At 44.7% G+C, this 26,689-nt stretch overlaps 1 protein-coding gene across 1 annotated transcript in view; it reads right to left on the reverse strand.

Moving 5' to 3' along the window:
- Positions 1–363: 363 nt before the first annotated feature.
- LOC144759533 (uncharacterized) overlaps positions 364–26,689 on the reverse strand; it is a 110,759-nt gene continuing 84,433 nt past the window's right edge. Inside the window, exon 3 of the mRNA XM_078646488.1 lies at positions 364–2,865. Coding sequence (XP_078502614.1) covers positions 1,910–2,865 — 956 coding nt within the window. The 3' untranslated portion in view covers positions 364–1,909. The remainder of the gene's footprint in view (positions 2,866–26,689) is intronic.

Raw genomic sequence — 26,689 nt, forward strand, 5'->3', positions numbered from 1 at the left:
GTCGGGCGGAGCAGTCAAATACAAAACGAGGCTCTAAGACAAGTTCCAGAACTCGGAACCACAGCAGGAACAAGTAGAAAGCCTCAATGCAGAGGAACGGAGGCGAGCTCGTTCAAACACTAAGGATTTCCGGAAATCAGGCAACAGGAAACAGGACAGGAATCGCAGTAACGGGAGCTTGACGCAAGGACGTAAAGCGTCGCTCCAAGGGCTCTACCTGCTTATGTAGGGGTTTCTTAAAGGGACCGCCCGTTTGCGGACCTCGAGGCATGACACTGTGGAGCTTACAAAGTGACAACAAATAAATGTCAGCCCTGTAGGAGGGGATCTTAAATGCACAGAATGCTGACTCGAACCCATTGCAATGCAAGATACAGCAGGATTTATTTAGGAAAAGAGGTCTACATACATCTGCAATAAACAAAGTTCAACTACTAACTCAAACATATGTGGTAAAAGGTATGATGGGAAGGTAAAAGACCCCACGTTTCTTTCTGCAGCTCCAACGGTAATCACACATCACAAAGAGCGAGCAGCACCTGGGCTGAAGATGGAAGCAAGTCCGTTCCGAGAGGCGAGTACCTCTGTGCGCTGCAGAGGGGCTACGGGCTTAGATTTGTTGGGACTCTGGCATCTGCGAATAGGGGGCTGTGCTGAGAGCCCTAGCTGTGAGCTAAAAGTTGTTGTGACGTGTAAGTAGTAGTTTAGTGTGTGTTTTGTAAGACCGCGTGATAGCGTTGCGGTTGTGCCCTCATGTAACGGCGTGAAAGAGGTGGTAAATGAATCCTATATTCGGTTGGTACAATAGAATCAACTAGCAGTGAGAAAGACTCAGCACATTTAAAAGATATAACATGAGGATGTGATTGGTTACCGATCATATCTCCTTACATTCTTGTATGGCTGCTCACAATCACGCTTCACAGGTGACCAGAGCTGCAATTACAGAGCCCAGGTCTAGGCCGGGAAAATGACTCATCTTAATGATGCTGCCTCACTGGGGGCACATATGACTTGGCATGCTTGCGGCAGGGTCAGAAATGACTTCTCTAAATAAATTTAGCACAGGCATACCATTATTCGCGGAGTGCTTGCCTTTTGAACACTTTTAGCTGGGATCACGCCCAGAGAGCCACAGCTGCCTGTAAAGTCCTTCAGCCTCTCTCAGAAACGAGTGCAGCAAACAGCATGCGAAGAAGAAACATGCTACACAACTTGTGTCCCTCAGCAAACCGATACCTGCCGTTTAAGAGGCACACTGCAACGTTCTCCCCTCTTCCACCGTGGTATGTTGCTAGGCCCAAGATCTGCTCTCTGTGCTCCTTCACGCAAGAGATCTTTTTTTCCACGCTGCTCGCTTTTTAAAAGCAAAAGCTGCAAATGGTGCCTCAGTGATGTATGAAGTGTATGCGCTTCGTAACGGAGTTTGCGCACTCAGGGTTATTACACTAATTGCACGCTCCCTACAGGGAACACTGACCATTAGGAATTTATGACTATAAGCCGTAGCTAAGTTACAACATTCCAGTAAAACTTACTTTGGGGTAAGCAGGACATAAGATTGTTACAGTGAAAATGGATCTAGTTTGTATTTATTGGTGTTGTAGAAACGTTCATTTGAGTGAAGTTCCTGGCATAAACTATGCAGTGATAGGGTTCAGTTCAGCGTGTATTATTTGGTGCCGTTGCATATGTCCCTTACCAGTAAAGCTCTTCCCACACACTGTGCAGTGATAAGGCCTCTTTCCTGTGTGTGCACTTCGATACCATACATGGCCTTTCTTTCTAAGAAAAGCGCTTGGAAGACACTTTGCAGTGATATAAGGTTTCTCTCCAGTGTGTTTGGTGTTACGAGATTTGACTTTTGATTTAAGCTCTTCTCGCACACAGTGCAGTGAAAAGGCTTCTCTCATGTGTGTACGCTTTGATGCCGTACAAGGGATCCCTGATAAGCAAAGCGCTTGGAACACACAGTACAGTGATGAGGCTTCTCTCCAGTGTGTACACTTTGATGCTTTACAAGGAGTGCCTTACGAGAAAAGCGCTTTGAACACTCAGTGCAGTGATAAAGCTTCTCTCCTGTGTGTACAAGTTGATGCTGTACAAGGGCCGACTTATCAGCAAAGCGCTTGGAACACAGAGTGCAGTGATAAGGCTTCTCTCCTGTGTGTGTTCTTTGATGCAGTACAAGGGTTGTCTTCTGAGAAAAGGTTTTGGAACACACAGTGCAATGATGAGGCCTCTCTCCTGTGTGTACGCTTTGATGCCGTACAAGGGATCTCTTATCAGCAAAGCGCTTGGAACACACAGTGCAATGAAAAGGTTTCTCCCCTGTGTGTTTTCTTTGGTGCTGAAGAAGATTTGTCTTTTGACTAAAGCTCTTCTCACACATGGTGCAGTGATAAGGTCTCTCTCCACTGTGTATTAGTTGGTGCATTCGTAGATTTGCCTTTTGACTGAAGCTCTTCTCACACATGGTGCAGTGATAAGGCTTTTCTCCTGTGTGTACACTTTGATGCTGTACAAGGATTTTCTTATGAGCAAAGCGCTTGGAACACACAGTGCAATGAAAAGGTTTCTCCCCTGTGTGTTTTCTTTGGTGCTGAAGAAGACTTGTCTTTTGACTGAAGCTCTTCTCACACATGGTGCAGTGATAAGGCCTCTCTCTAGTGTGTGTTCTTTGATGCCTCACAAGAAGTGACTCATTGATAAATCCTTTGTCACACACATTACAAGCAAAGCGTCTCTCCCTCATGTGCATTCTGCGCCGTTTCTTTAAGTAGATATTTTGAGTAAAATTCATCTTGCCTCCGGGACCTTTATGGATTTCTTTCCCATTCATACTTTCTAGATGTGATTGTTGTTCTGCAAAATAGAAAAAACATTGAAAATTACATGAAGAAAATATTTCTTGAAAAAGCTGCATTGTTATAATATGGAGAAGTGAACAGTTACAATTCAGGGAAAAAAATGTATGTTCTAGGAAAAAGAGTCATACTTCCCTTTGAGACACAAATGGTGGCTAGTCCTCCTACATAAAGTGCGTTGACCTAGTCCTGCAGCAGGAGTCTGCTGGGAAATCAAGTGATTCACAAGAACCACTGTTCGACACAGGATTTGTGGTTGGCTAGAGTAGGCACCTAAGCCAGGCAGAATCCACCACTCTAGTCAGGGTAAGCCTGCGCTCAACCTCTGGTAGCTTGGCGCAGAACAGTCAGGCTTGTTTAAAGATGCAATGTGCAGAGCATTTGTGCAACACGCTCGCGCAGCAACACAGTGAGTAAACCACAAAAGAGAATCCACGCAGGATTATGTAAAAATAAATTCTATATTGTAAATCAAACAAGACCAAAATGACTTAAATCACACCGTTCGTGCAAAAAATGCAGTTTTGACAGAGAAAAACACAAATTACTATGAAAACATAGGTCACAGCACACCTGCGCTCCTATTACACTTCATATGGTAACTGTAGTGAACGTGGTTGAAGTGATTGCAGTTAGAAACCAAACGTAGGGGAGGCAAGATGGCGGCCGCTCGTTTGGCCGTGTGAGCTGGCATTCCTCCTCACGGCGATTTCACCCGTGCGTGGGAGATATTTTTGAGATAACGGACTGATATGCAAAGACAGATATTGTGGTCAGTGGACTTGCGGCTTATAAGCGGTCTGCGATTTCCTCGCCCGCTTACCTGGTCTTTGATTCCTGTCCTGCATCAGTTTCACGGCGGCTCCGCTATGGCACCAAAGGTCGTTTCCAAAGCGGCGTTAGGAGCGAGAGCATTGTCAGCTGCGGAGGGGCGGCGGCCTCCTTGAACAGCAGAGAGGTAGGGAGCGAGGCGGGGAGTGCTTCTAAGGATGATCGGAGCGGCGAGCAGAACAGCGGACCTGCTCGCAATGGCTTGAATAGGAAAAATAGCCTTAAGACAGTACCTGCACTATTTAATCAGGCAAATATTAAATCTAAAAACAGTGTGTCAGCAGTTAGTCAAGCCCTGGATGGCGCAAGGAAAAGTAACGAGGGAGAGAAAGAGGGACCACCCATACTTCCGATGTCTGTGGCAGTTTGTTCAGGCAAAGATGGCAGTGTCTCCCCCTCCGAGAAAAGTGGTGAGACTTTGTTAGTGTCTGGACAGGGTATCCTGCCAGAAAAGCCGGTGTTAATTGATAAAAGTGAAATCTCCAGTACTGCTGTGGAGGGATCATTGAATTGCATTGTGGGAGACGTAGTTCAAGGAGAAGCAGAACTGCATGGGGCTTCATGTTCCTTGGTTCCTTGCATACCCGGTGGCAATTTAAGCGATATCCTGGCTATTGATATTACCAGCCAACTTTCCAAGGATCTTGAAACTGAGAATTTTTTTTCTCTCTCCGAGCACACTGGTTCATCGGTGGAGGCTGTTGAGTACGACCCTGAATGGACAGACGATGGCAGTGAAAATGGTGATTGGCGGCAGAATGGCATTCTGAATAGTCGTCGTAGTCCCCGATATCCCAGTTTGTAAGGGGATGGTTCAGGAAGGCCGGGACTTGGCAAGTGAGGACCCTTTCATTTTTGGATAACTCATTAACCAATGGAGGCGATTTTGCAGAGGATAATTTAGTGGTAATACCTACCAAGAAGCCCCAAGAATCTGAGTTGCCACCCTCTGAGATCACGTTGTCTCTTATTTATCAAACGATGATGGTCCATCGAGAAGAAGCATGCCAGGAAAGTGCCCGCACCCAGGGGGTGTGTCGCAGAGTGCAGAATTCTGGCCGTAGAGTTGCTAAAACATGCTCTGAAATTGCAATTAGAATTACCGAAGCAGAGGAAAGGATTTCTAGTCTTGAAGACGCTCTTGCCGCACAGAAGAGCGCTAATGATTTGATCGGGCGCAGAAGGAGGACATAATATGGAAATTGACGGATTTGGAGAACAGAGTGAGAAGAAACAATCTCAGAATCTTAGGGGTGCCCGAAGGTTGTGAAGGGGGTGACGTGAAAAAATTTGTGGTGGATCTGTTTAAGGAGGCATTTCCGGAAATTGTTCAATGGGATTGGCAGCTCGAGGTACTCCGTGCACATCGATTCCACTTCAAACAACAGCAAAAGACTGGGGATAAACCCCGTGCGATCTTGATATGTCGTAATAACTTTTTAGCTAGGGAAAAGCCATACGATTCAGCGCGGCCGGATAGGAAAAGGCGTGGCAAGGGCTGCGATTTTTTTGTCCGACCCGATTTTTGCCCGGCGACGGTGGAACGGAGGTCCCAGCTACGTCAGCTGATCGCCCCTTTTCAGGCAAAAGGGGCTCAGGCTTTTTTGCTTTTCCCCTCAAAGCTAAAAGTTATACAGCACAGCCAAACAAAATCCTTCTCTTCTGAAATACAGGCAAAGGAGTTCCTCTCCTCAATCTAAAAAGAAACATGTGTCTCTTTCTTTTTTCCGCCTGTGGTCCATTGGGAATGTCGCCTTCGGTTGTTTAATGTCGTTTTTAGGATTAAGAAGAGTCGGCTAAGTGGCAGGCGGTAGTAGGATGGCCTATAATATGTATGATTTCTTCTTGAAATTTTTGTTCTGGATGTGTGTTGCTATTTTTGTTTTTTCTTAGTGCCTCCGCCCTTAGTCGTCCATCAAACATGTGGGGAAGTGAGACTCCAGCTCTTTCCATCACAAGGACACCAGTCCTGTTGCCACTTAAGGGTGTTGTAAGGGATGGGGTGGGGTTCTGTGAGGTGGGTGGGGGAGGGCAGGGGGGTGGGTGTAGGGGGGTGTGTGGCAGGGTCAAGTCTAAGAAGGTCTAAGAATTATATTGCAGAAATGGTATTAAAGTATGGTCAAATGAATACATGTTTATGTTATTATAGACTAAAAAGGTCAGGAAAGGCACAGTTCAGGCTGATTTTGGGATGCTCAGATGGGACAGGATAAACTTGCTTTAGGTACATGGATTGTATGCGGCCTCAATGATGCAAAGAAGCTGGCTTTATTTTCTAAAATTTTACATCTTATGCAGTTAGACATATTATGTATTCAGTAGATGCATATACCATGGGGGAGGCGGGATTGCCTCAGGTTTCCGGGTTTTGAGGTGGTAGTATGTTCTAAACAATCTTCATCAATAAGAGGTGTAGCTATACTTATGAAGCGGGGGGTGGGGTCCTGTAAAAGGGCTCTTGGAGATCGAATGGGTAGATGGGCATTTGCTGAATTGTCTATAGGTAGAAAATTATTAACGGTTTGCACAGTCTATGGCTCGAACTTGGACGATCCTGAGGTGGTCAGGTATTTAAATGTCGAATTGGCTACCTGGCCCACTTCACTTTTGTTTTGTGAGGACTTGAATATTAATATGTTAAGTGACGTTAACCTTGTCAAAGATTTAAACTATGTCGGTAAGAAGCCAAAAGTATTTAAAGCACTCCAGGCTCTACTTCAAGAACATGGTGCTATAGATTTATGGTTTCTGCATAACAAATCGGATGATGGCTATACGTATTATTCGATTCCCCACAGTAAAAATGTCAGGCTAGATTATGTTTTTTTGTCTGAGCAGCTGGCAGCGGTTTCTTCCATTTCCTCTCCCCCCGGGATCATTTCGGCCCATAATCCACTGATCGATGAATGTCCTTGGCCGCGTAGTAGAAGACCTCCTAGGGAGTGGATATTTGAAAGGAAATTATTATTAGAAGAGGCTTACTGTGCTCATATTAAAAAATGGTTAGTCGAATTTTTGAATGTTAATAGGGGCTCGGCAAAAGACCAGATAGTCTGGGATACTCTAAAAGCGGGTTTGCGAGGGGAGACTAAACATTTTTCTTCCTATAGGTGGAAGAGGGAGCAAGAGCTGATCAAGAGCTGTTTAAAGGAGCTATGGGACGCGGAAATATTACTTGCTTCAAAAATTAAACACGGTCATGAGATTGAGTCTAGTCAACAGGATGTAACAATCTTGAAAGCCAGATTGTTGGAGTCCTTTGGACAGGAATTGGCCTCGAAGTATTTATAATACCGCACAGAGATGTTCGAGTTCGGGGAGAATTCGGGCAGGGTGCTCGCAAAGAGGCTCCACCAGCGAAGTGTTCAGAGTCGTGTTATAAAAATTTAAGACCAAATGGGAATAATTTATGACACTCAGGAGGGTGTTAATGAAGTGTTTTTGAATTATTATACTACCTTATATACTGAGGATATTTCTAGATTGGGTAAAGAAACAGCAGCTGAGGATTTTTTAGCAGGTACTGACACTTCTAAGCTCTCAGGAGCAGGGTGAATTTTTGGCCGCCCCTATTCAGTGGGATGAGGTGGAATTCGCTGTAAAACCCTTAGCGAATGGCAAGGCCTGTGGCCCAGATGCAGTCCCACTTGAGTTTTATAAGGTATTTTTAGTAGAGATTCGGCAGGACTTGCTTGAGGTACTTAGAGCTGCTCAGAGGGGTATAATCCCTGAATCGTGGCAGGATACTACTGTAGCGCTGTTTAAAAAAAAAAGGCAAACCTGAGCTGCTTCCGTCTTCTTTTCAGCCGATCTCACTAATAAATAGTGATTCTAAAATGTATTAAAAAATTATGGCCGCCAGGCTAGCTCAAGTGATTATTCCTTTGATTTCCTTGCAGCAGCACAGATTTATTCCAGGGCGCGATACTGCGGACCACGTTAGGCGTGTCATTGCGCTATTAGATTGGGCACATGTTACGGCCTCTCCCCTCGGGGTGATCCTGTTGGACGCCGAGAAGGCGTTCGACAGGGTCTCTTGGGGGTTCCTGTGGGCAGTACTTAAGTGGCAGGAATTTCCTGCAGAATTTATACATGCGATCAGGGCAATATATTTCTTTCCAAGAGCTTCACTTCGCATTTCTGGACAACATACCATTTATTTTTCTATCAGTAGGGGCACGCGGCAAGGGTGTCCTTGTTCACCCTTGCTGTTTGCCCTTTATATCGACCCTTTTCTGAGTAGAATAGAGGGCAATCAGGCTATAGTACCGATAAGAGCTGGTAACACTATGCATAATATTTTAGCGTATGCAGATGACATAGCTGTTATTACCTCGGATGTTCCATCTGCATTCAGTGCCCTTAAGGATTTAGCTGGGGAATTCGGTGCAGCTTCGGGGTATAAGCTGAATGTATTAAAATACAGGTTGTTCAGACCCCCGATATGCCATTATCAGATGCCCCAGTGGTTACAGAAGCCATGTATTTAGGGGTTCGGATAACTGCTGCAGTTGATACTATTCCGGATTTAAACATCCTTCAGGTGATAGATGCTGTGAACACTAAATTAGAGCGACTTGATCATTTGCACCTATCTTTATATGGACGTTCCAGTGTTCTTAAACTGTTAGTACTTCCTAAGTTTTTATATTTTTTTAGGACTGTTCCTTTATTATTTTCTCAAAACAGTTTGATTAAGGCTGATAGGGTTTGCAATAGGTTTTTGTGGGATATAGGCGCTCGCGTAGGGCAGCTAAGTGGATGTGCCTCCCACGCGACCGTGGGGGCTGGTCTGTTCCAAATTTGTTTTTTTACTACTGGGCAGCGATGGCTCAATCAATGGGAGTGTTAATATTTGGAGATAAAGCGGTAGTACCAATATGTAATCGTCCTACCATTTTTGAGATAGGTTTGGGTGCTGCGGCTAAGGGTATCCTCTTGGAAGTGTTGGAAACTAGCTACTACAAAAGAACCTGATTTAAGGTCATTATTTCTGCATATACAATCTGGCAGAAAATAAGGCGGAAATTAGCTATTCCAAATCTTAATCTATACACTCCTTTTAAATATGCTCGTCTCTTGCCTAGTATCTTTCAAGATCAAACTATGCATAGATGGCAAATGCAGGGGATACAGGTGTTAGGGGATCTGGTGGGGGATGGGCAATTGTTATCTTCTAATGGTATAAAAGATAAATTTCAGTTGTCATCGCAAGATTTTTAGAAATATTTACAGATTCATAGTTTTCTTCACAAACATTTGAAGGTTATACCTGGTATGTTGGATCAAGTGCCTATGTTAGACTTGATTAAAAAAAGAAGTAGAATAGGCTCGCTCTATCAATATATATTGTCGGTTCTTCCTAATGATTTGACAGCTCAAAGTGTTAAATGGGAAGTCAAGCTTGGGAAGACAGGCATTGATTTATCACCAGTGATAGAGCTTGCCAGTGAGGTCATTGTGTCGGGAACAATAGAACTCAAAGTTATATGGCAATGCTGGACTTATATCATACACCCGCAAAAAATCTCAAAATGGGGTAGCAGAAAGGGAGACTCTTGTGCACCGTGCGGACTTTTTGCGGCTGGTGCAATTCATATGTTTTACTCCTGTCCCGCCCTCACTAGCTTTTTAGAAGATATTGAGCGCTTTATTAATAGTACACTTAAGATTAGCTGCACTCTGTCCCCAGCACTGGTGAAATTTGGGTTTGATGTATGTACTAATGAGGAAGGTAGGAATACGCGATATGAATCTGCCTTTATGTTTATAGCTATGTCACAGGTGCCCTTGTGTATAACGTCTCAATGGCTGTCCTCTGAAGCTCCTACTTATTTGCACTGGCGAGCTAGATTGCTAGCTATTCACAGGCTTGAATTCTCAGTTTTTTCCTGCAAAGGGGGGAGGAGGAGACAAATGGCATCAAAGATTTGGGCTTCGGTAGCAGAATGGATCAATTGAAATGTTATGATTTAGTCGTAAGTGTCTTTCATGGCCTGTTTTTGCCAAATTTTGATATTGGATTAACTCTGCTTTCAATATAAATGAATTTATAATTTAATGTAGGTGGCAATGAATGTCAATTGAATTTGTTTTTTCTGCATTGTAATGTTGAAAATTCCCTGTCAATAATTTTTTTTAAAAAAATGAAACCAAACGTAGGGTGCAGGAGCACCTACTAAACGCTAAACAGAAATTGAGCTTGGGTCTTCCAGCAGTTCTCCTCTATGGACAGCCCGGCACCATTCTTGAGGTCCTCTCCAGAGCAGAGACAATGCTGAACAAGAAATGCCCCTCACGCTCTTGTGAATTTGGAGTCCGCTGGGGCCGCTTAAATCGCGTCTCTTTGCCCAAGGGAAACCAAGCCACCCGTGAAGGAGAGCAGGGCGGCTTTACCACTCTTCTGGACCCAACCCGCATCACAGTACCTTTGTGGGTGCAGGGTCACTGTCCTCAGGGCATCTGTAACTTGCTAACAATGTTGTCATGTCTCGGGAGTGGGACCCGATGTTGCGAGCTTCGTGCAGTATACGCGTTAAAACCAGAGGGCGAGGCTGGATGGAATGAGCCTCAAAATGCTGGCCCACCGCATGTTACAGAACAACGTGTCGTTGAAACGCCTGCCTTGAAGGCTTTGTGCAGCTCCAGTAGCTCTGCAGCCTTAGACGCTGCACTGTACCATCTTAGAGCAGTACAAGTCTTCAGGGGGCTGTTCCTCGAGTCTCACGACCAGAGGGGCCACACTAGTTTATTCTTAGTGGCATCTGATGGTGGCGATATCTTGCCAGACTCCGGGGGTGAGGTTCACAATACAATTCAGCTGCAGTGAGCACGCTGGCTCAAGGACGTGTTTGTTTCTCTGGTAATGCCTCCAGGCGAAACAACGCTGTTCACGCTAGAGAAAAAACGCTCACCACATGCTGGTTTGTAAAACATGGAGCACTTCCCTCGAATGCACAAATGCACTCCCCTGGTCAGAGCGCTGCACTGTAGTCCCATGGTGCACTGTCCTTTAATGTTTTACCTTGGTGCAGAAGGGGGCACTGGCGACATGCTAGACCTTGTAAAATTGGCTCACCCAGCAGAAGTCTTGGAGAAAAGAGGCAACAAGGTCTTTGATGGCCCTGAGATCTCGAGAGAACAGGGGGCAAGCAAACAAGCCCTTTGAGAGCACTTCGGGGCACAAAAGGAGGTGGCAGGCAGCAGACAGCACATACAGTTAGGTTGCAAATTGGCAGTCCCTCTTGCAGCCCAGCTGCAGCAGGTCAACTCAACAAGGCAGTTAGTTGAAATGGTTGTTGCTCCTGGCAGCACAGCAGTCCTCATGGCAATGAGCAGATTGTAGAGCCAACAGTGTCTGGCTACCAGTCCCAAGAAGCGTCTAAAAACATGGGATCAGAGCTCCAGTACATATACTCAAAAATGTCTTTGCTGAACGGGTGACTTCAAATGAACCCTCACAAGTGTGCAACAGTCCCTTGCAGCCCATTCATGGCTCCAGCCGATCAGTAGGGGGTAAACAGCCCTTTGAGTGAGGGAAGGACACAACCTATTCAAATGTAAGTGTGAATTACCTCTCTCCCAGCCCAAGAAGACTATCAGCATGCAGATGAATGCAGATGTATCACCCGTCACACCCAGCCCCTTCCATTGGGAAAGCTTGGTTGTCATGACTCTTCCAAACATGATAGTTGCAGGGGTTTCCTCTGTGGTTGAGTGAGGGGGTCAAACAGTAACCTCAAAGAATAGTGTTCAAAACACCTTCGAGGTCGAGCTTCTCCAATGTAGAATGCTGAACAGCTTTCTTTAGAGTACTCATGAGGCGTTCTACCAGAACATTGGCCTGGGGTCAAAGGGGAGTGCTTTTTTATTCTTTATATTGAGGTGATTTAGAACGTTTTTGAATTCTCGACTATTAAAAGGTGGGTCGTTGTCAGATTTTAAGATTGCAGGTACAAGTCAGGACGCAAAGATGTTATCTAGTTTTTGAACATCCCTGCTCATGTGTAGTGGATGAAAGGTCTTCAACCAATGAAAAATGGGAGTACTGATCAACAATAACTAGAAGATAATGTCCATTATCCAGAGGGCCATAAAAAATCAATAGCAATTCTCTCCCAAGCATGATGTGGCAATTCTGACATAATCAAAGGTTGCTGACTAACTTGAGATGAAAGACAGTTGCATATGTGACAAGTCTTCAATTGTTTTTTTACCCTTTTGTCAAGATACGGAAACCAGACTCGATCGCGGAGAGCTCTCTTAGTGGCAACTATTCCTTGATCTCCTTCTTGGGCAAATTCAACTACTTGTTGTCAGAGACTTTGGTGAATAACAATGAGGCCTTCCTGCGTTACTGAAAGTTCATCTCACATTTCTGAACTTCATATACTCGCTGTCATTAGTGAGAGGTCTAGAATACTGGTTCCACAACTTTTAATCTTGACATGTCACTACCTTGGCATTGGCAATTTGCTTTAAAGACATGGCAGTTGGTGTACTCGATGTCACAATAAATTGGATGTAATCCTCCACTGTCTTACATGGGGTACCAGGGCATAATCAGCCAGTTTCTGATCTTTCCCTGGATGATGAAGAATCGTTTAGTTGTAATTCTGGTGACCTCAAACCCCAATGCTCAATTCTAGGAGGCATTTTTGCTGTGGGATTGCCAAATACCATCAACAATGCTTGGGGATCAGCCACTAATGTGAAGGGCTTTCCATACACAAACACATGGAAATTATTCACAAGCCCAAACCAGTGCCACACTTTCTTTCTCAGGGTGCGAGTAAGCACGTTCAGTTTGTGACTGGCTCTTATTGGCATGTACCATGATATGTCTCCAGGCATTTGGCGGTCCCTTGTGCTGTGCAAGGATTGCGCCTAACCCTACAGGGCTTGCATCACCTACAACCTCTGTATGGAGTTTGGGATCAAAATCGGGCATTTCAATGGCGCTCTCAATGGCTTGTTTGATTTTTTGGATGCTCTTCTCTTGTATGTATCTAGAACAGTAATTGACTGTTCCAAGAAATTACTGTATCATAGAAATGCCTTGTGGGGGATTTGCAGTAGACAATGCTTGCACTCTAGCTGGATCAGGTTTCATACCCCCATCACAAAAGACATGGCTGAAGAATTTCAAGCTTTTCGTGTGGAATTCACATTTGTCAGCATTCAGAGTTAAGGCTGCATCATTCAGCAAACAACATACTTGTATGATAGTTTTGTAATGCTCTTTCTGTGCAGCCCCACAATACCAATATATCACTACAGTTAAATGCATTTACTACATGCTATATGATAAGTCAAATGACGACTTGGAAAAGTTCTGCAGCAGAGGATCTACCAAAACTCAATTGCTTGTAGTAAAACAAACAAATATTCGTAGAAAAGGTTGCAACGTATCAGGATTTTTCTTCAAGTTCTGTTGTAAACGAATCTAGGACCCTAGTGTCATTTTCCCGATTCATGCCCTTATATAGGTATACTTTACCCTATCCTTATATAGGCATAGAAATCCTTACCATATTTAGACTGAGCCTTGCAGCCAAAATACGGCATGGCTACTTCCACTAAGTTCCGAGAATCCACAACGATTTCTTGGAAAGCCCAGCCTTCAGCAGCTAAGATCTTCCCCCTGCTTGAATATTAAGTTATCCAAGAAATCCTGGAGTTTTCTAGGAATTGAGTCTTGAGTGCGTTATTAAGTCCAATCATACGTCAAACTCGGCACTTTCAAGATATAAATATGCCTTCATTTGCTCAGTAAAACACACAGTGGTTTTGGAGCAGATCGACTAACTACTTGCCCGACGCCCTGCAGCAGCAAGTGCCGAAGGAAGCCGACCCTCCAGCTGACGCACTGAGAGACTCTGCCTTTTCTCCTGCTGAGAAATCAAGCTCCAGTGTTTCCGGCTTACCCTTGCGGGTATCTGGGAAATCGAGTCCCGAGAGAGAGATACAAGACTTCATTCATTCTAAACCAAGGTACGGAGCTGATTAGACCCTTAGAGAATTCTTGATTAGACTCTTGGCAGATTCTCGGCAAAGAGATTACTAAACTTAAACTACTCCTCACTTACTTCTTCCCTTGTGCTAGGCTTAGGTCAGGTACACCGGGTAGGCGTATTTTAGAAGCACCACTTGAGTACCTTTTAGCCATTCATTTATCACTGTATGTATTTTATTAATTTTATATATTTTAAGGAACTTATGGCTTAGAAACCATATCATGCTTTTACAGTACTACTTTATAATACTGTTCGTATTATATGCCTTGTACTTTATAACCAGCATTACTATTGTAGCAGTACATTTCCCATGCTTGAGATAGAAGACTGTTCAATAAATACCTTTTATTGAAAACGCCCGTCTCTCTACTTTCTCAGCAACTCTGGTGAAACTAAGCATGCACGATTGACTGAGTAAAATAGTTATCTATTGTTTCCGCGACTCTAGAGATACGTTTCATTCTGGGGAAACAAAGTTGTCATGTTATATGGTTGTTAGAAACTAATCCCTTCTTGTACATTCAAGAAAGTTTCTAGTGACCTCTGAGCTAGCTGGCACACACAATTAAGTTTAATATATTGGGCAGAGACCTAGTTGACCACAGTCCTACGTCTAAGCTGCAGTATATATTATTCTAATGCGCAGAGCCTATTGGGAATATAGGAACTACACTACATGGCGCCCAGCGTTTGTTAAGGCGATAATTTAACGCTAGATACTAGAGTAACTCAGTTGTGCTTTTCACACAGACCCCTTTTTCCCGTAAATACTCCAAAAGACGTCTGGGGTGGGTAAAGGTTAATATCCGCCAGAACGGAGTAGGATGAAAACTCCTATGCATTAGTTTTTGATTTATTCAACGTTGAAGGATACAGTGTTCCAAAATATTGTGCACCTAATCTTTGTTTCCTTGAAACTTGCTCTGCAAACTTTTGGACAAAATGTCAGGAAGTGAAGAGGATAGAGAAAGAGAAAGAGCTGCAGCAGCAGCCCAAGCAGTTCTAGATGATCTGCTAGAAAATGACCGGGATATGTAAGAAAAAGTGTAACTTTCAGACTCATAAATAATGGGGTATCACCTAGAGGTGGTAAAGTAATCTTTGTCGTAGAGGCACATGAATATCGGCAGACAGAGGTATTCTATTCATGGATTCAATTTCCTGCAGCAGAGGCAGGAACACATGAGTTCCAATACTATAAAGTAGAGGAATCTCCAGAGGAATACGTTCCTTTCGAGACGTTGAAATTCCACTAACTTACCAAGAGCATCAGCTCTGGTTTAAAGGCGCCCTACAACATCAAAATCACATTACCAGGCTTGGTCCACTAGGTAGACTAGGAGCAACATGGCCGGTACTAGCCAGCTATACACCACATCCAAACATTGAAAGGATGTCGGATGCAGAATTGTTAGCTCAGCTAAAACAGTTAATTAAAATACATTGACAATTGGTTCAATATGGCATGCGGACATTAACAGTCCAACCAGCTGTAAGAATTCCACAGCAGACCCCTCACCAGGGGAACACAAATAAAATTATACCACAGACCATACAATCAGTCATTGGTAAACTACCAGCAAAACGAGAACAAATTCCGTTCTGGTTAGCACATGTGAAGGATTGTGACACTTGGGGTAGTCTTTGCTTCAATCTACACTAAAACACATGGTGTTCCGTCTATGGCGGTAATACCAGACGTCCTAAGACAGATTCAAAATGAATATGGACCAGAACCTGCTTTAAATCTTGGTATGAAATTGCTAAAAGATTTCAAACAGGTCGCGGCTATATTACTAGCAAACATTAAAGGAGAAGCAGCATCAGTGGCAATCCGCCAAAAGTTAAAAGAAACAGACATAGCAGACCAACCATATGAGCTTGCAAGAATTATTGAAAAATCATATGAAGAACTAGGTAGAGATAGTTTGGGTGGGAAACCATTAAAATCCCAAGTAACTGAGAGTCCTGAAAAATCATTTATCAAAAATAACCTCACTACTCCTAAGAAGAAGTGGGAAAATACTAAACAGACACTTCCTAGAGAGAAGCGTTCTCAGTCCAGAGGAAGGTCTCCCCAAAGGAGAGTTAGGTCTCCTGAACGGGGGATAGATCTCCCCAACTGGAGCCCTCTGAAAAAAGGTATAACCTTAGAAATAGGGATACTTTAAGAAAACCTGATAGATATCAAGATAATGACACACGTCCCTCTCAATCTTTTCAGACTTCCTCGCAGAAATCGGAAAGAAGAGGACGGACAGAACATAAAGAAGAACGCGTTAAGTCCAAAGACAAAGAACCTGTTCACCAGAGCAAGAAAGCTCAATTTACCAAAAAGAAGGTAGCAAGCATAAAAATCAAACATGCCGAGGATCTTGAGGACACAACTCAAGAACGGGGAATGGGCTCAGACAATGCTAGACAGCGCAGCAGAAGTGACCATAGTTCGCAAGATCCTGATGGATCATCTGGAGACAGTGGACTAGAATGAGTTCATTCAAGTTGAAACTGCCGACACCAGAGTTAGTGTACCCCACAAATTATATGAAGTAACACTCCGGATGGAGGGGGACCTAACTAGGAAAATAAAAGCTCTCTTTTGGGACAAGCTTTCCAAGGGTTATGACATACTTCTAGCTGAACAAGACTGGCCATCTGCAGTTGTTAGGGAGTGCCCACACGGCGAAGAGATAATTATGCCAATAACTCAGCCCTAGCAAAACCCAAGCGCATCTACAAAACAAGAACAGGTGGACGAGCCTTTTCACACCTGGCGGCCAAACGATGGAATGAATTACCTATGGATCTTAGACACACTACAAACCTCCTTCAATTCCGGCAAAAACTCAAAACCCACCTTTTCCCTAAAAACTAACTCCCCCCGCATAATTTCAGCAGTCCCCTTTTCCTTTTTAGCGCCGTGATATCCCTTGGGATGAGTGTCGCGCTCTACAAATACCAGAAATAAATAAATAAAATAAATAAATAAATGCCAGCCTTCTCAAATCACATTTCAATTCATAAAAAACATACATATGCCAGGAAATGGGCAGTAGCTCAAGCTCCAGCACTATATAAAAATCACGTAGGATGGGATGAGGATTCTCCTCACCACAAAATCCAGTTAAAAAATCAACCTACTGCTCAGAGGCAGTATCCAGTCAAGCAAGAAGCTAAGAAACAAGTTAGGGAGATCTTAGATCAACTTGAATATCAAGGGGTGAGTGAAACATGCACCTCATCTATGAACAATCATTTGTTTCCTGTCTCCAAGCCAGACAATTCATATCATCTAGTTTTGGACTACAGACACCTAAACTCTTGTTGCAAAACATTTGCAGTACAAAATACACACAGTGCAGCACTGATGAATAACATTATGCGCAAAAAATATAAAACCACATTAGATATTTCAAATGGGTTTTTCTGTCAAAACATTGCACCAGAAAACAGGCATTTGACTGCTTTCTCAATCTTGGGGACACAGCGACAATTTTGCCGTCTCCCCCAGGGATTCAAGAATAGTCCAGGGTTATTTTCAGCCAGAGTAACAGAGTTACTACAAATGTATGACGATGAGGCATTATCTTATGTCGATGACATCTATCTTACAGACGACGACTTGGACGTACACTTGAAAAGATACTTGGGTTTGCTTCTGAAGGGTATAAATTCAATTTTAAGAAATCACGAATTGCCCACCTCAATGTCCTATTCTTGGGATACGAGTTATCAAGTGAGGGCAAAAGCCTGGCGGCAAACTTTCTAGAGAAATGTGCGCTGCTCCAATCTCCAAAGACGCTGAAAAACTTACAGTCAATTCTAGGTTTCCTGAATTTTGGAAGAACTTACGTTCTGAAATACGCAGAAAGGGTTAAACCTCTCTACAAACTAATCAAACCTGATTTTAAACCAACTAATGGGACTCAAAATCACATTTAAATTTTACGTTCCGTACAAACAGACATGTTAGCGAAAACACATTTAGATACACGCGAAAATGTGCGCAATCTGGTGATCCGGTCATCCCAGGGAAATGCAGATTCACATACCTGACCTTAATGAAGGTGAAAAGGTACCAATTGCATACAAATCACACATGTACACACAAGTTGAAATGAAATTCTCTTCAACAGAAAAAATTCTGACAGCTGTTCAAACTGCAGTAGCAAAAGAGAGAGCTCTTGCGCAGGGTAAACGTATAATGATCGTCACACCTGTACCTGCCTTAGAGGCAGTGACAAAAGCAAGCATTCCCAATGCTAAAGCTTTACATCCGAGATGTATACAATGGGTTAACTCTCTTGCTGCAACAGACGTTGAATACGTGTTTGAACCCTACTTAAAGGCACAAGAATTCCTACAATACGAATACGAATGTCCTCTGCCGACCGAGATTCTACCTCTAGAACATTACGGCTGCATAATTTATACAGACGGATCAGCACAACCCGCAATTGGGGGTAAACAAGCTTATAGTGCTGCGTGCGCGATTGTTAAAGGTCGCTGGCGCGAAGGCAAATTCAGACCTATGGTCACAAAAACTCAATCACTCGAAGACTGTGCAGCGTAGCGAGCTGAAATACAGGCTTTCAAGATGGCACTTGAAAATACCGATCGCAAATTCCCCACACTAATAGTGTGCGATTCACATTGCTGCATCAGGAATTACAATGAATGTTTGCAGACATGGGTTCAAAACGGTTTTAAAAATAAAAAAGGTAACACAATCAAGCATAAAATGCTTTGGGAACAAGTAGTTCTTTTGCAGAAAGAACTACCAAAGGCTCACGTGATTCATACGATGAGTCATCAACGTGATGGCGTTCACGTTGGAGGAAATTCATTGGCTGATAAGGCCGCGAAGGCAGCTGTACAACCTGCTTCCATAGCTACAATAAAACGTTCTATAACAACGATAGATGGTGAAACGTTGCTAGCAGTAAAAGCCTCAATGACAGGCAGCAATGCAGCGCTACCTATGAACTATCCACACTCTTTTACATACATCATTGATGTGAACTCCGTTCCTTTTGCTCGAATCCCTGGAGTGGGGGACAGAGTAATTCCAAACAGGAAGCGGAGAGGTGCTTTGGTTCAAGAAGTACATATGGGAGAGGGTCTGAGACATCAAGGGATCTTGGAATCTCTAGTAGAACTAGAGGAGATGTACTGGTGGCAAGGAATTAGCGTAGATGTTTACAAGTTTGGAATAAACTGTGATACCTGTTACAGAGATCATAGTTTTGAAGACCACCAGATACCTGACTACAGTGTAGCCAGCCCAGTCCAGATACCATTGTTAGACAACATTATAGTATCTACACGCAAACGCCACAATGGATGAATAAGTTCCCACAACTACTAGGACAAGATTCATTTGGATTTAGCCCCAGCGCTCGGCTGACGCCAGAACTGTTATAAAGGATTTGTGAGTCTTTATCGGCACATACGCAATTGGCACGCTACATTCTGACCAGGGTCCTGCGTTTAGCTCTCAAGCTTACAAGGAGGCCATGGTCAGCTTGGGCGTTGTATTGCGGTATTCTAGTCCCTTCCATCCTGAGGGTAATGCGGTAGTGGAAAGAAAAAACCGTGACATAAAGCAATCCATAACAGCTAAGGTATTAGGTTCGGGTGATGGGTGGGTCAAACATCTAATAAGTGTCCAACATAGTCGTAATAATCTGCCAAGAAATTCTCTGGGGGAATCACTCCATATGAATTACTATTTGGTGCTAGAATGATAATCGAAGACCTCGATTGTCAAACTTCAGTGGTAGAACAAAAACCCTTTGATGTCAAAGATCGTTTGGCTGTTTTACAGGACTTAAATGAAACAAGAAGAAGTCTGAGTAACACAACACAAAAACCAAAAGCTACTGAAGAAAAACCACCTGTCCCAGCAAGGCCTGTCTGGATTCCAAAGATTGGGGACCTGGTCAGAGAGAAAATAGCGGTGAAAAAGGAATTTGGGCCTTCTTACAGAAAAGCCGTACCTGTCTTGGCAATCCACGGAACAAGATCGGTGTTACTACCGCCCCTTGCTGGTAAAAGGGAGAACAGAGTTGTGTCCATCGACCTGGTCAAACCATAATCATGTGGCCAATAATAAGTAGTAGGCCCAGTGGACTCCAGAGAAGTAGCAGACTACCTAATCTTGCTACAATCCAAGAGGTTCAAACTGAAAGACTTATCACCTTTGATAAACCTCCAGTAAGAAAAGAAGGACTATGCAACAAAGCCATGGAACTTGTGCCTCTGGATACCCAAATAACAGTTTGTCAAGATACGACTGTCTACAATGATGTAACATCTGACTATACAGACATGGTGAAAAGAGAAACAGCTCAAGTGGTTTCAAATAATCCTTAGGCAATCCCAACGATTGACAGAACTGCTTCTAGCTATTATATCAATTTCGATAACTTTTCTGAGGATCCCAGTGAACCTGAAGAAACGCCAGCAAACAAAACTTTCAAAGAAAAAGTAATAGAACTCCTTCATCTACTTGAAAAAACAGATCTGGTTTCACCATGGATTGAATTTTGAATTGGGTTAGGTTTGTTTTAACTCCTGCTCTGGCTCATACTAGTGTTAAGCTTGGGAAGGATGATTGATGGAAAATATAGTACTATGGACACAGCAAGTAAGAAAATCAACTTGGTCCTGAAACCTCACAAATCATCTCATCGTGAAAAAAGAGACCTGTCATCAGTGAACATCACAGCCGTTCCTATACCTGGTGGTATAGCATGGGACAGAACAGATTATGACATCTATGGTCCAGTGGAACTGCTGAAGATTCCACACCAATTTAAGGTTTCTTTAAGTGACTTTGTATCACCCAGTACGTTTAGTGATGATTGGGACTTTGAAGCTGTAAACAAGTTCAAGTTCAGCATTTGTATAGCGCACTACTCACCCAGAGGGTCTCAAGGCCCTTGAGGGAGGGGGGATACTTACTTATCGAGTATCCAGGTTTTCAGTTGTTTTCTGAAGGAGAGGTGGTTCTGAGTAAGGCGAAGGTGGGTGGGGAGAGAATTCCATGTTTTGACCGCTAAATAGGAGAAGGATCTACCCCCCATGGTGCATCTATGGATGTGTGGGATTGCGGCGAGGGCTTGATTGGACGATCGTAGTTGGCGGGTGGGGGTGTAAAAGAATAGGCGCGTGTTGAGGCATTCGGGTCCTAGGTCATAGAGGGCTTTGTGTGCGTGGGTGAGGAGACGGAACGTTATTCTCTTGTTGACGGGGAGCCAGTGGAGGTCTTTCAGGTGACCGGAAATGTGAGCTTGGCGGGGGATGTCTAGTATGAGTCTGGCTGAGGCGTTTTGGATGCGTTGGAGTTTTTTCTGTAGTTTGGCTGTGGTTCCGGCGTATAGGGTGTTTCCGTAGTCCAGTCGGCTTGTGACCAGTGCGTGGGTGACCGTCTTTCTTGTTTCGGTGGGGATCCAGCGGAAGATTTTTTTGAGAATACGTAAGATGTTGAAGCATGATGATGAGACGGCGTTGACTTGTCTGGTCATCGAGAGCGAGGAGTCCAGGATGAAGCCTAGGTTACGTGCGTGGTCCTTGGGAGTGGGTGCGTTTCACAGGGCCGGTGGCCACCATGAACCGTCCCAGGCGGAAGGGGAAGATCCTAAGATGAGGACTTCCGTTTTGTCCGAGTTCAGTTTTAGACGGCTGTTCTTCATCCACTCGGCTACTTCTTTCATCCCTTCGTGTAGGTTGGTTTTGGCGGTGTTTGGGTCTTTGGGGAGGGAGAGGATCAGCTGGGTATCGTCTGCGTAGGAGATGATGTTGAGGTTGTGTTGGCGCGCGATGGATGCGAGGGGACTCATGTAGACATTGAAGAGGGTGGGACTGAGTGATGATCCTTGTGGTACGCCGCAGATGACTTCGGTGGCCTCTGATCTAAAAGGGGGGAGGCGGACTCTCTGCGTTCTTTCGGCGAGGAACGAGATGATCCAGTCCAATGCTTTTCCTTGTATTCCGGCGTTGCTGAGGCGTTGTATAAGGGTGCTATGACAGACTGTGTCGAAGGCTGCGGAGAGGTCAAGTAGGATGAGGGCGGTTGTTTCTCCGTTGTCCAGTAGTGTTCGAATGTCGTCTGTTGCTGTGATGAGGGCGGTCTCGGTGCTGTGTTTGGCTCGGAAGCCTGACTGTGATGGGTCGAGGGATTTGTTGGATTCGAGGAAGGCGGCGAGTTGACTGTTGACGGCTTTCTCAATGACTTTGTCAGGGAATGGGAGGAGCGAGATGGGGCGGTAGTTCTTAAGTTCAGTGGGGTCTGCTGTGGGTTTCTTCAGGAGGGCGCTGAGTTCGGCATGTTTCCAGCTTTCCGGGAAGGTAGCGGAGTTGAGGGAGCAGTTGATGATGTCTCGGAGATGCGGTGCGATAATGGAGTCTGCTTTGTTGAAAATGTAGTGGGGACATGGGTCGGTTGGCGATCCTGAATGGATGGAGTTCATTAGGCGGATGGTGTCTTCAGTGGTGATTGGGTTCCAGGCGCAAAGGTTGATGGAGGGGGGTTTCAGTTCGGAGGCGGGTGGGGTGGACTGGTCTCCGGACTGGTTTTCGAAGCTGTTATGTATGTCAGCAATTTTGTTGTGAAAGAATGAGGATAGGGAGTCGCAGAGGTCTTGGGAGGGAATTATGTCGTTGTTGCCGGCGGAGGGGTTGGTGAATTCTTTGACGATGTTGAATAGTTCCTTGCTGTTGTGGGTGTTGTTGTCGAGTCGATCCTTGAATGATGCTTTCTTGGTGGATCGGATCAGTTGGTGATGTTTGCGGGTGGCGTTCTTGAAGGTGGTCAGGTTGTCAGTGGTTGGGTTTTTTCTCCAGGCTTTCTCGAGGGTGCGGCAGATCTTCTTGGATTTCTTAAGTTCAACGTTGAACCAGGGTGCTTTTTTGCTGTCTTGCTTGATTTGATGTTTTTTCAAGGGTGCTAATTCGTCGGCGCTGTGGGTGATCCATTGTGTGAGGTTGGTGGCTGCAAGGTTTGGGTCTGATGATTTTGCAGGAGGGTTTTGGTGAAGCGATGTGAAGAGCTGGTCGGTGGTGATTTTGTTCCAGTTTCTACGGGGAATTGGTTGTGGGTGGTTGTGGGTCGTAGTCTTTTTGTAGTTGAAGCGAACGCAGCTGTGGTCTGTCAAATGGAGAGCTGTGGTGTGATTGAAGGAGATGTGCTTGCTGGAGGTGAAGATTGGGTCCAGCGTGTGCCCTGCACAGTGGGTGGGGGTGTTTACCAGTTGTTTGAGTCCGAGGTTGGCGAGGTTGTCCAAAAGGGTGGTGGTGTTGCTGTCGTTGTTCTTTTCCAGGTGGAAGTTGAGGTCTCCTAGTAGGATGTAGTCCTCGGAGGGAAGGGCGTGTGGGCTGATGAAGTCGGTGATGTCTTCGCTGAATTGTGTGCGGGGTCCTGGTGGCCTGCAGATGAGGGTGCCTCTGAGTGTGGTCTTGGGGTCGGTGTGGATCTGGAAGTGAAGGTGTTCTGCGGCTGTGAGGTGATCGTCGGAACTGGACGTGATGCGGATGGTGTTCTTATGAACAATGGCGATGCCTCCTCCTGTTTGGTCGATGCGGTCCTTACGGATAATCTTGTAGCCGTCAGGGATGGCAATTGCGATGTCGGGCGTTGATGAGGCGTTCATCCAGGTTTCAGTAAGAAAGGCGACGTCCGGCGATGTAGTGTCGAGTAAGTTCCAGAGTTCAATGGCGTGACTGTGGACCGAGCGGGTGTTGAGCAGGATGCACTTCAGGCGATTAGTGTTGGAGCTCTGTTTGGAGTTTGTGGTTTTAGTATGGGTCTTGATGCATTCGAACTTGCAAGAGTGGCAGGTGAAGGGTCCATGGGATTGTCCTGGAGCGGTTTGGTAGCAGTCTGGGAGACGATCGGGGTTAAGTGCTGAGAGGGTAGTGGCGTCGTACGTTATGCGGGAGGAGTGGATTTTGCGGGGGCCAGGGGGTCTGGCGCTGGGCGTGGTCCAGGCGTGGACGGGCGTAGACGGGCTTACCTTTGGCGCACCTTCGGCGCGCATAGGGCGCGACCGCAGCGCGTGATCGCTGCGCGTAAGCTGTTCTGACATAAGTAGATAGTGGGGGGGCGGAGCGAGGGAGGGGCAGCTGGGAGGCGGGAGCGGGGTGGAGAGGCGAGCTGGGAGGCACGACAACAAAATGGCAGCAACAACAAAAGCAAACAGGGCAAGATTGGGGCACAGATTAAGTTAAATGCACAGATTAAGTTAAAAGCAATGCAAACTATACAAAGCACTACGAGGACTAATATGCACCTAAACCAATGTACGCTATGTGGGCTAAGCACAATAGCGTGACGCTATTAATCAGGCAGTACACAAATTACGATATTCAGAGCTAAGCACAATCAGGCAGTTCCAATAATTGAAGCAAGCACAAGACGTAGTGGGAGCGAGCAATAGCGGTAAAGCGCTATGATACCAGCAGCTGGCCAGGGAGCGTGGGGAGCGACTGCTTCTGAAGCAATCAGGACGGTCACAGCGCTCTGGTCATCGGGTCAGTCCTTAACTATTTCTGTGGGAGGGAGGGGTGGCTGGGAGGCGGGAGCGGGGTGGAGAGGCGAGCTGGGAGGCATGACAACAAAATGGCAGCAACAACAAAAGCAAACAGGGCGAGATTGGGGCACAGATTAAGTTAAATGCACAGATTAAGTTAAAAGCAATGCAAACTATACAAAGCGCTACGAGGACTAATATGCACCTAAACCAATGTACGCTATGTGGGCTAAGCACAATAGCGTAACGCTATTAATCAGGCAGTACACAAATTACGATATTCAGAGCTAAGCACAATCAGGCAGTTCCAATAATTGAAGCAAGCACAAGACGTAGTGGGAGCGAGCAATGGCGGTAAAGCGCTACGATACCAGCAGCTGGCCAGGGAGCCTGGGGAGCGACCGCTTCTGAAGCAATCAGGACGGTCACATGATGAAAGATTTAGAAATGTCAGCAAAATTTACAGAACATGAATACTTACAAGGTTCATCAGATTATGAACAAATGTATTGTTTTAATCACTATGATCACCATTACTTGTATAAATCTGCACACCCATGGAATGTTTTTACTTACAATCAATGGGAACATTGTCCAACGCCGCCAAAAAGCAGCTCAAAACATTTAATGAAAGGTTTCCATACTTCTCAGGGTTTAATGTTACAAATCCAGAAACGTTTTATTTAAAAAATGTGAATAAGACAGGTATGAAAACAATGTTGACCAAAACTAAACAAATTTATTCTGCAAACTTTTATGCGCAGCTGTCTACATTAGGTTTTGACTTTTGGAAAGACAACATTGAGACAAAAACTGTCTGGGGCACAGAAAATTGGCAGGTGCAAGGTTTAGAAGCCTTGTTCAGAGCCTGCATTATACCAGAACAAATAATGTTTTTAAATGACACTGTTCAACAAACATTTTGTCTTGGCTTAGCTAAGATAAAAGACTTAAACAAACCGTCCATACCAAAGGCCACACCTGACAGTAATACCACTGCAGATGAGGAGGTAGACATATACCAAATTTTGAAACAAAACAGAACTTATCCTGAATGGAAAAAATGGTTGATCTGGCCCACAGACACTAATAACTGTCAAGATAGATTCCTGAACAAAACACAGGGGTTCAAAATGAGCAGGCCAGGCACAAGATACTCCCAGAGACAACATCCAGGGATAGTAACCACTTACAGTGTAGGAAAGCTATGCCTTGACTGGCTACAGAAATCCATACTTCCAGAAATAAAACAACACTTATCTTTACTTGCATCTAACGTAAGGGTAGCCAAAGGAAGAGATAAAGTCAATGCTATATCAATAGCGCCCACTAGGTCATGAGTCAAATCTGCAAGTTGGCGCCCCTTTATAAAACCTTTCTGATCTTGGTGTATGAGAGAGCCAATGACACCCCCCAATCTGTTTGACAGAATGGCAGAAAAAATCTTGTAATCTGTATTAAGGAGTGATATCGGGCGGTAAGACCCGCACTCTGTCTGATCTTTCCCGGGTTTGGGTATCACTACTATTGTCGTGTCACTCCATGACTTTGGGGGGTTCCTACCTTCCATCAGAATGCTGTTAAAGATGGTTACTAAGAATGGAGTAATGACTCCACAGAGGTCTCGATAAAGCTCCCCTGGTAAACCATCAGGACCCACAGCCTTCCCCCGCTTTAAATGACTGATGGCATTACTAACCTCAACCTCCAAAATCTCTGTTTCCAATTGCCTACTATGATCTGATGAGAGTTTGGGCAGGGACACTGTATTAAGCCAGGCTTTTGTCCCTTCATGGTCTTCCCTAATATCTTCCTTGCCTATCTTATGAAAGAAGTCCTGAAATGCCTCCCCAATACCTGAATTAGAAACCCTGGAGGTAACTTCACCCTCTGCCTTTATCTCTCTGATGTACTTGCGTGTTTGGTCAGTTTTAGTCTTCCACGCTAGGACCTTACCAGCTGCCTCTCCAAACTCAAAGTGGGAAAGTTTACTTGCCTCCCATCTCTTAGCTGCTCTGTTTTGTAGAATAGTCTCAAGCTGATTTTTCAGTGAGGATAGCTTTTCTTGTTCCTAACTTCCACCTACTTGATTACCTAAATTTTGAGTGATGGTCATCATTTCGGCCTCCAGTTTATTGATACTATCTCTATACAATCTTCTTCTGAAGGAGGCTCTGCTGGTAATGCAACCCCTCCAGAAGGCCTTCAAGGCATCCCACACAAAGTTACTGCTCGAGGAGTCTATGTTGGAATCGAGAAAACATTGGGTCTCAACTTGGAGGGACGTGATTTCATCCTCGTCTAATAATATTGTCCGGTCAAAGGACCAGGAAGAATGACCAGGCTGCTGTCCTACTTTAAGGCTAAAAGCAATAGCCGAATGATCGGATAGATGGGAAGGAAGGTATGTTAGTCCTCCAGCCGGTCTTTAAGGCTATAGCTG

Source organism: Lissotriton helveticus, chromosome 1_1, assembly GCF_964261635.1.
Source record: "Lissotriton helveticus chromosome 1_1, aLisHel1.1, whole genome shotgun sequence".
In the NCBI taxonomy this organism is placed as follows: Eukaryota; Metazoa; Chordata; class Amphibia; order Caudata; family Salamandridae; genus Lissotriton; species Lissotriton helveticus.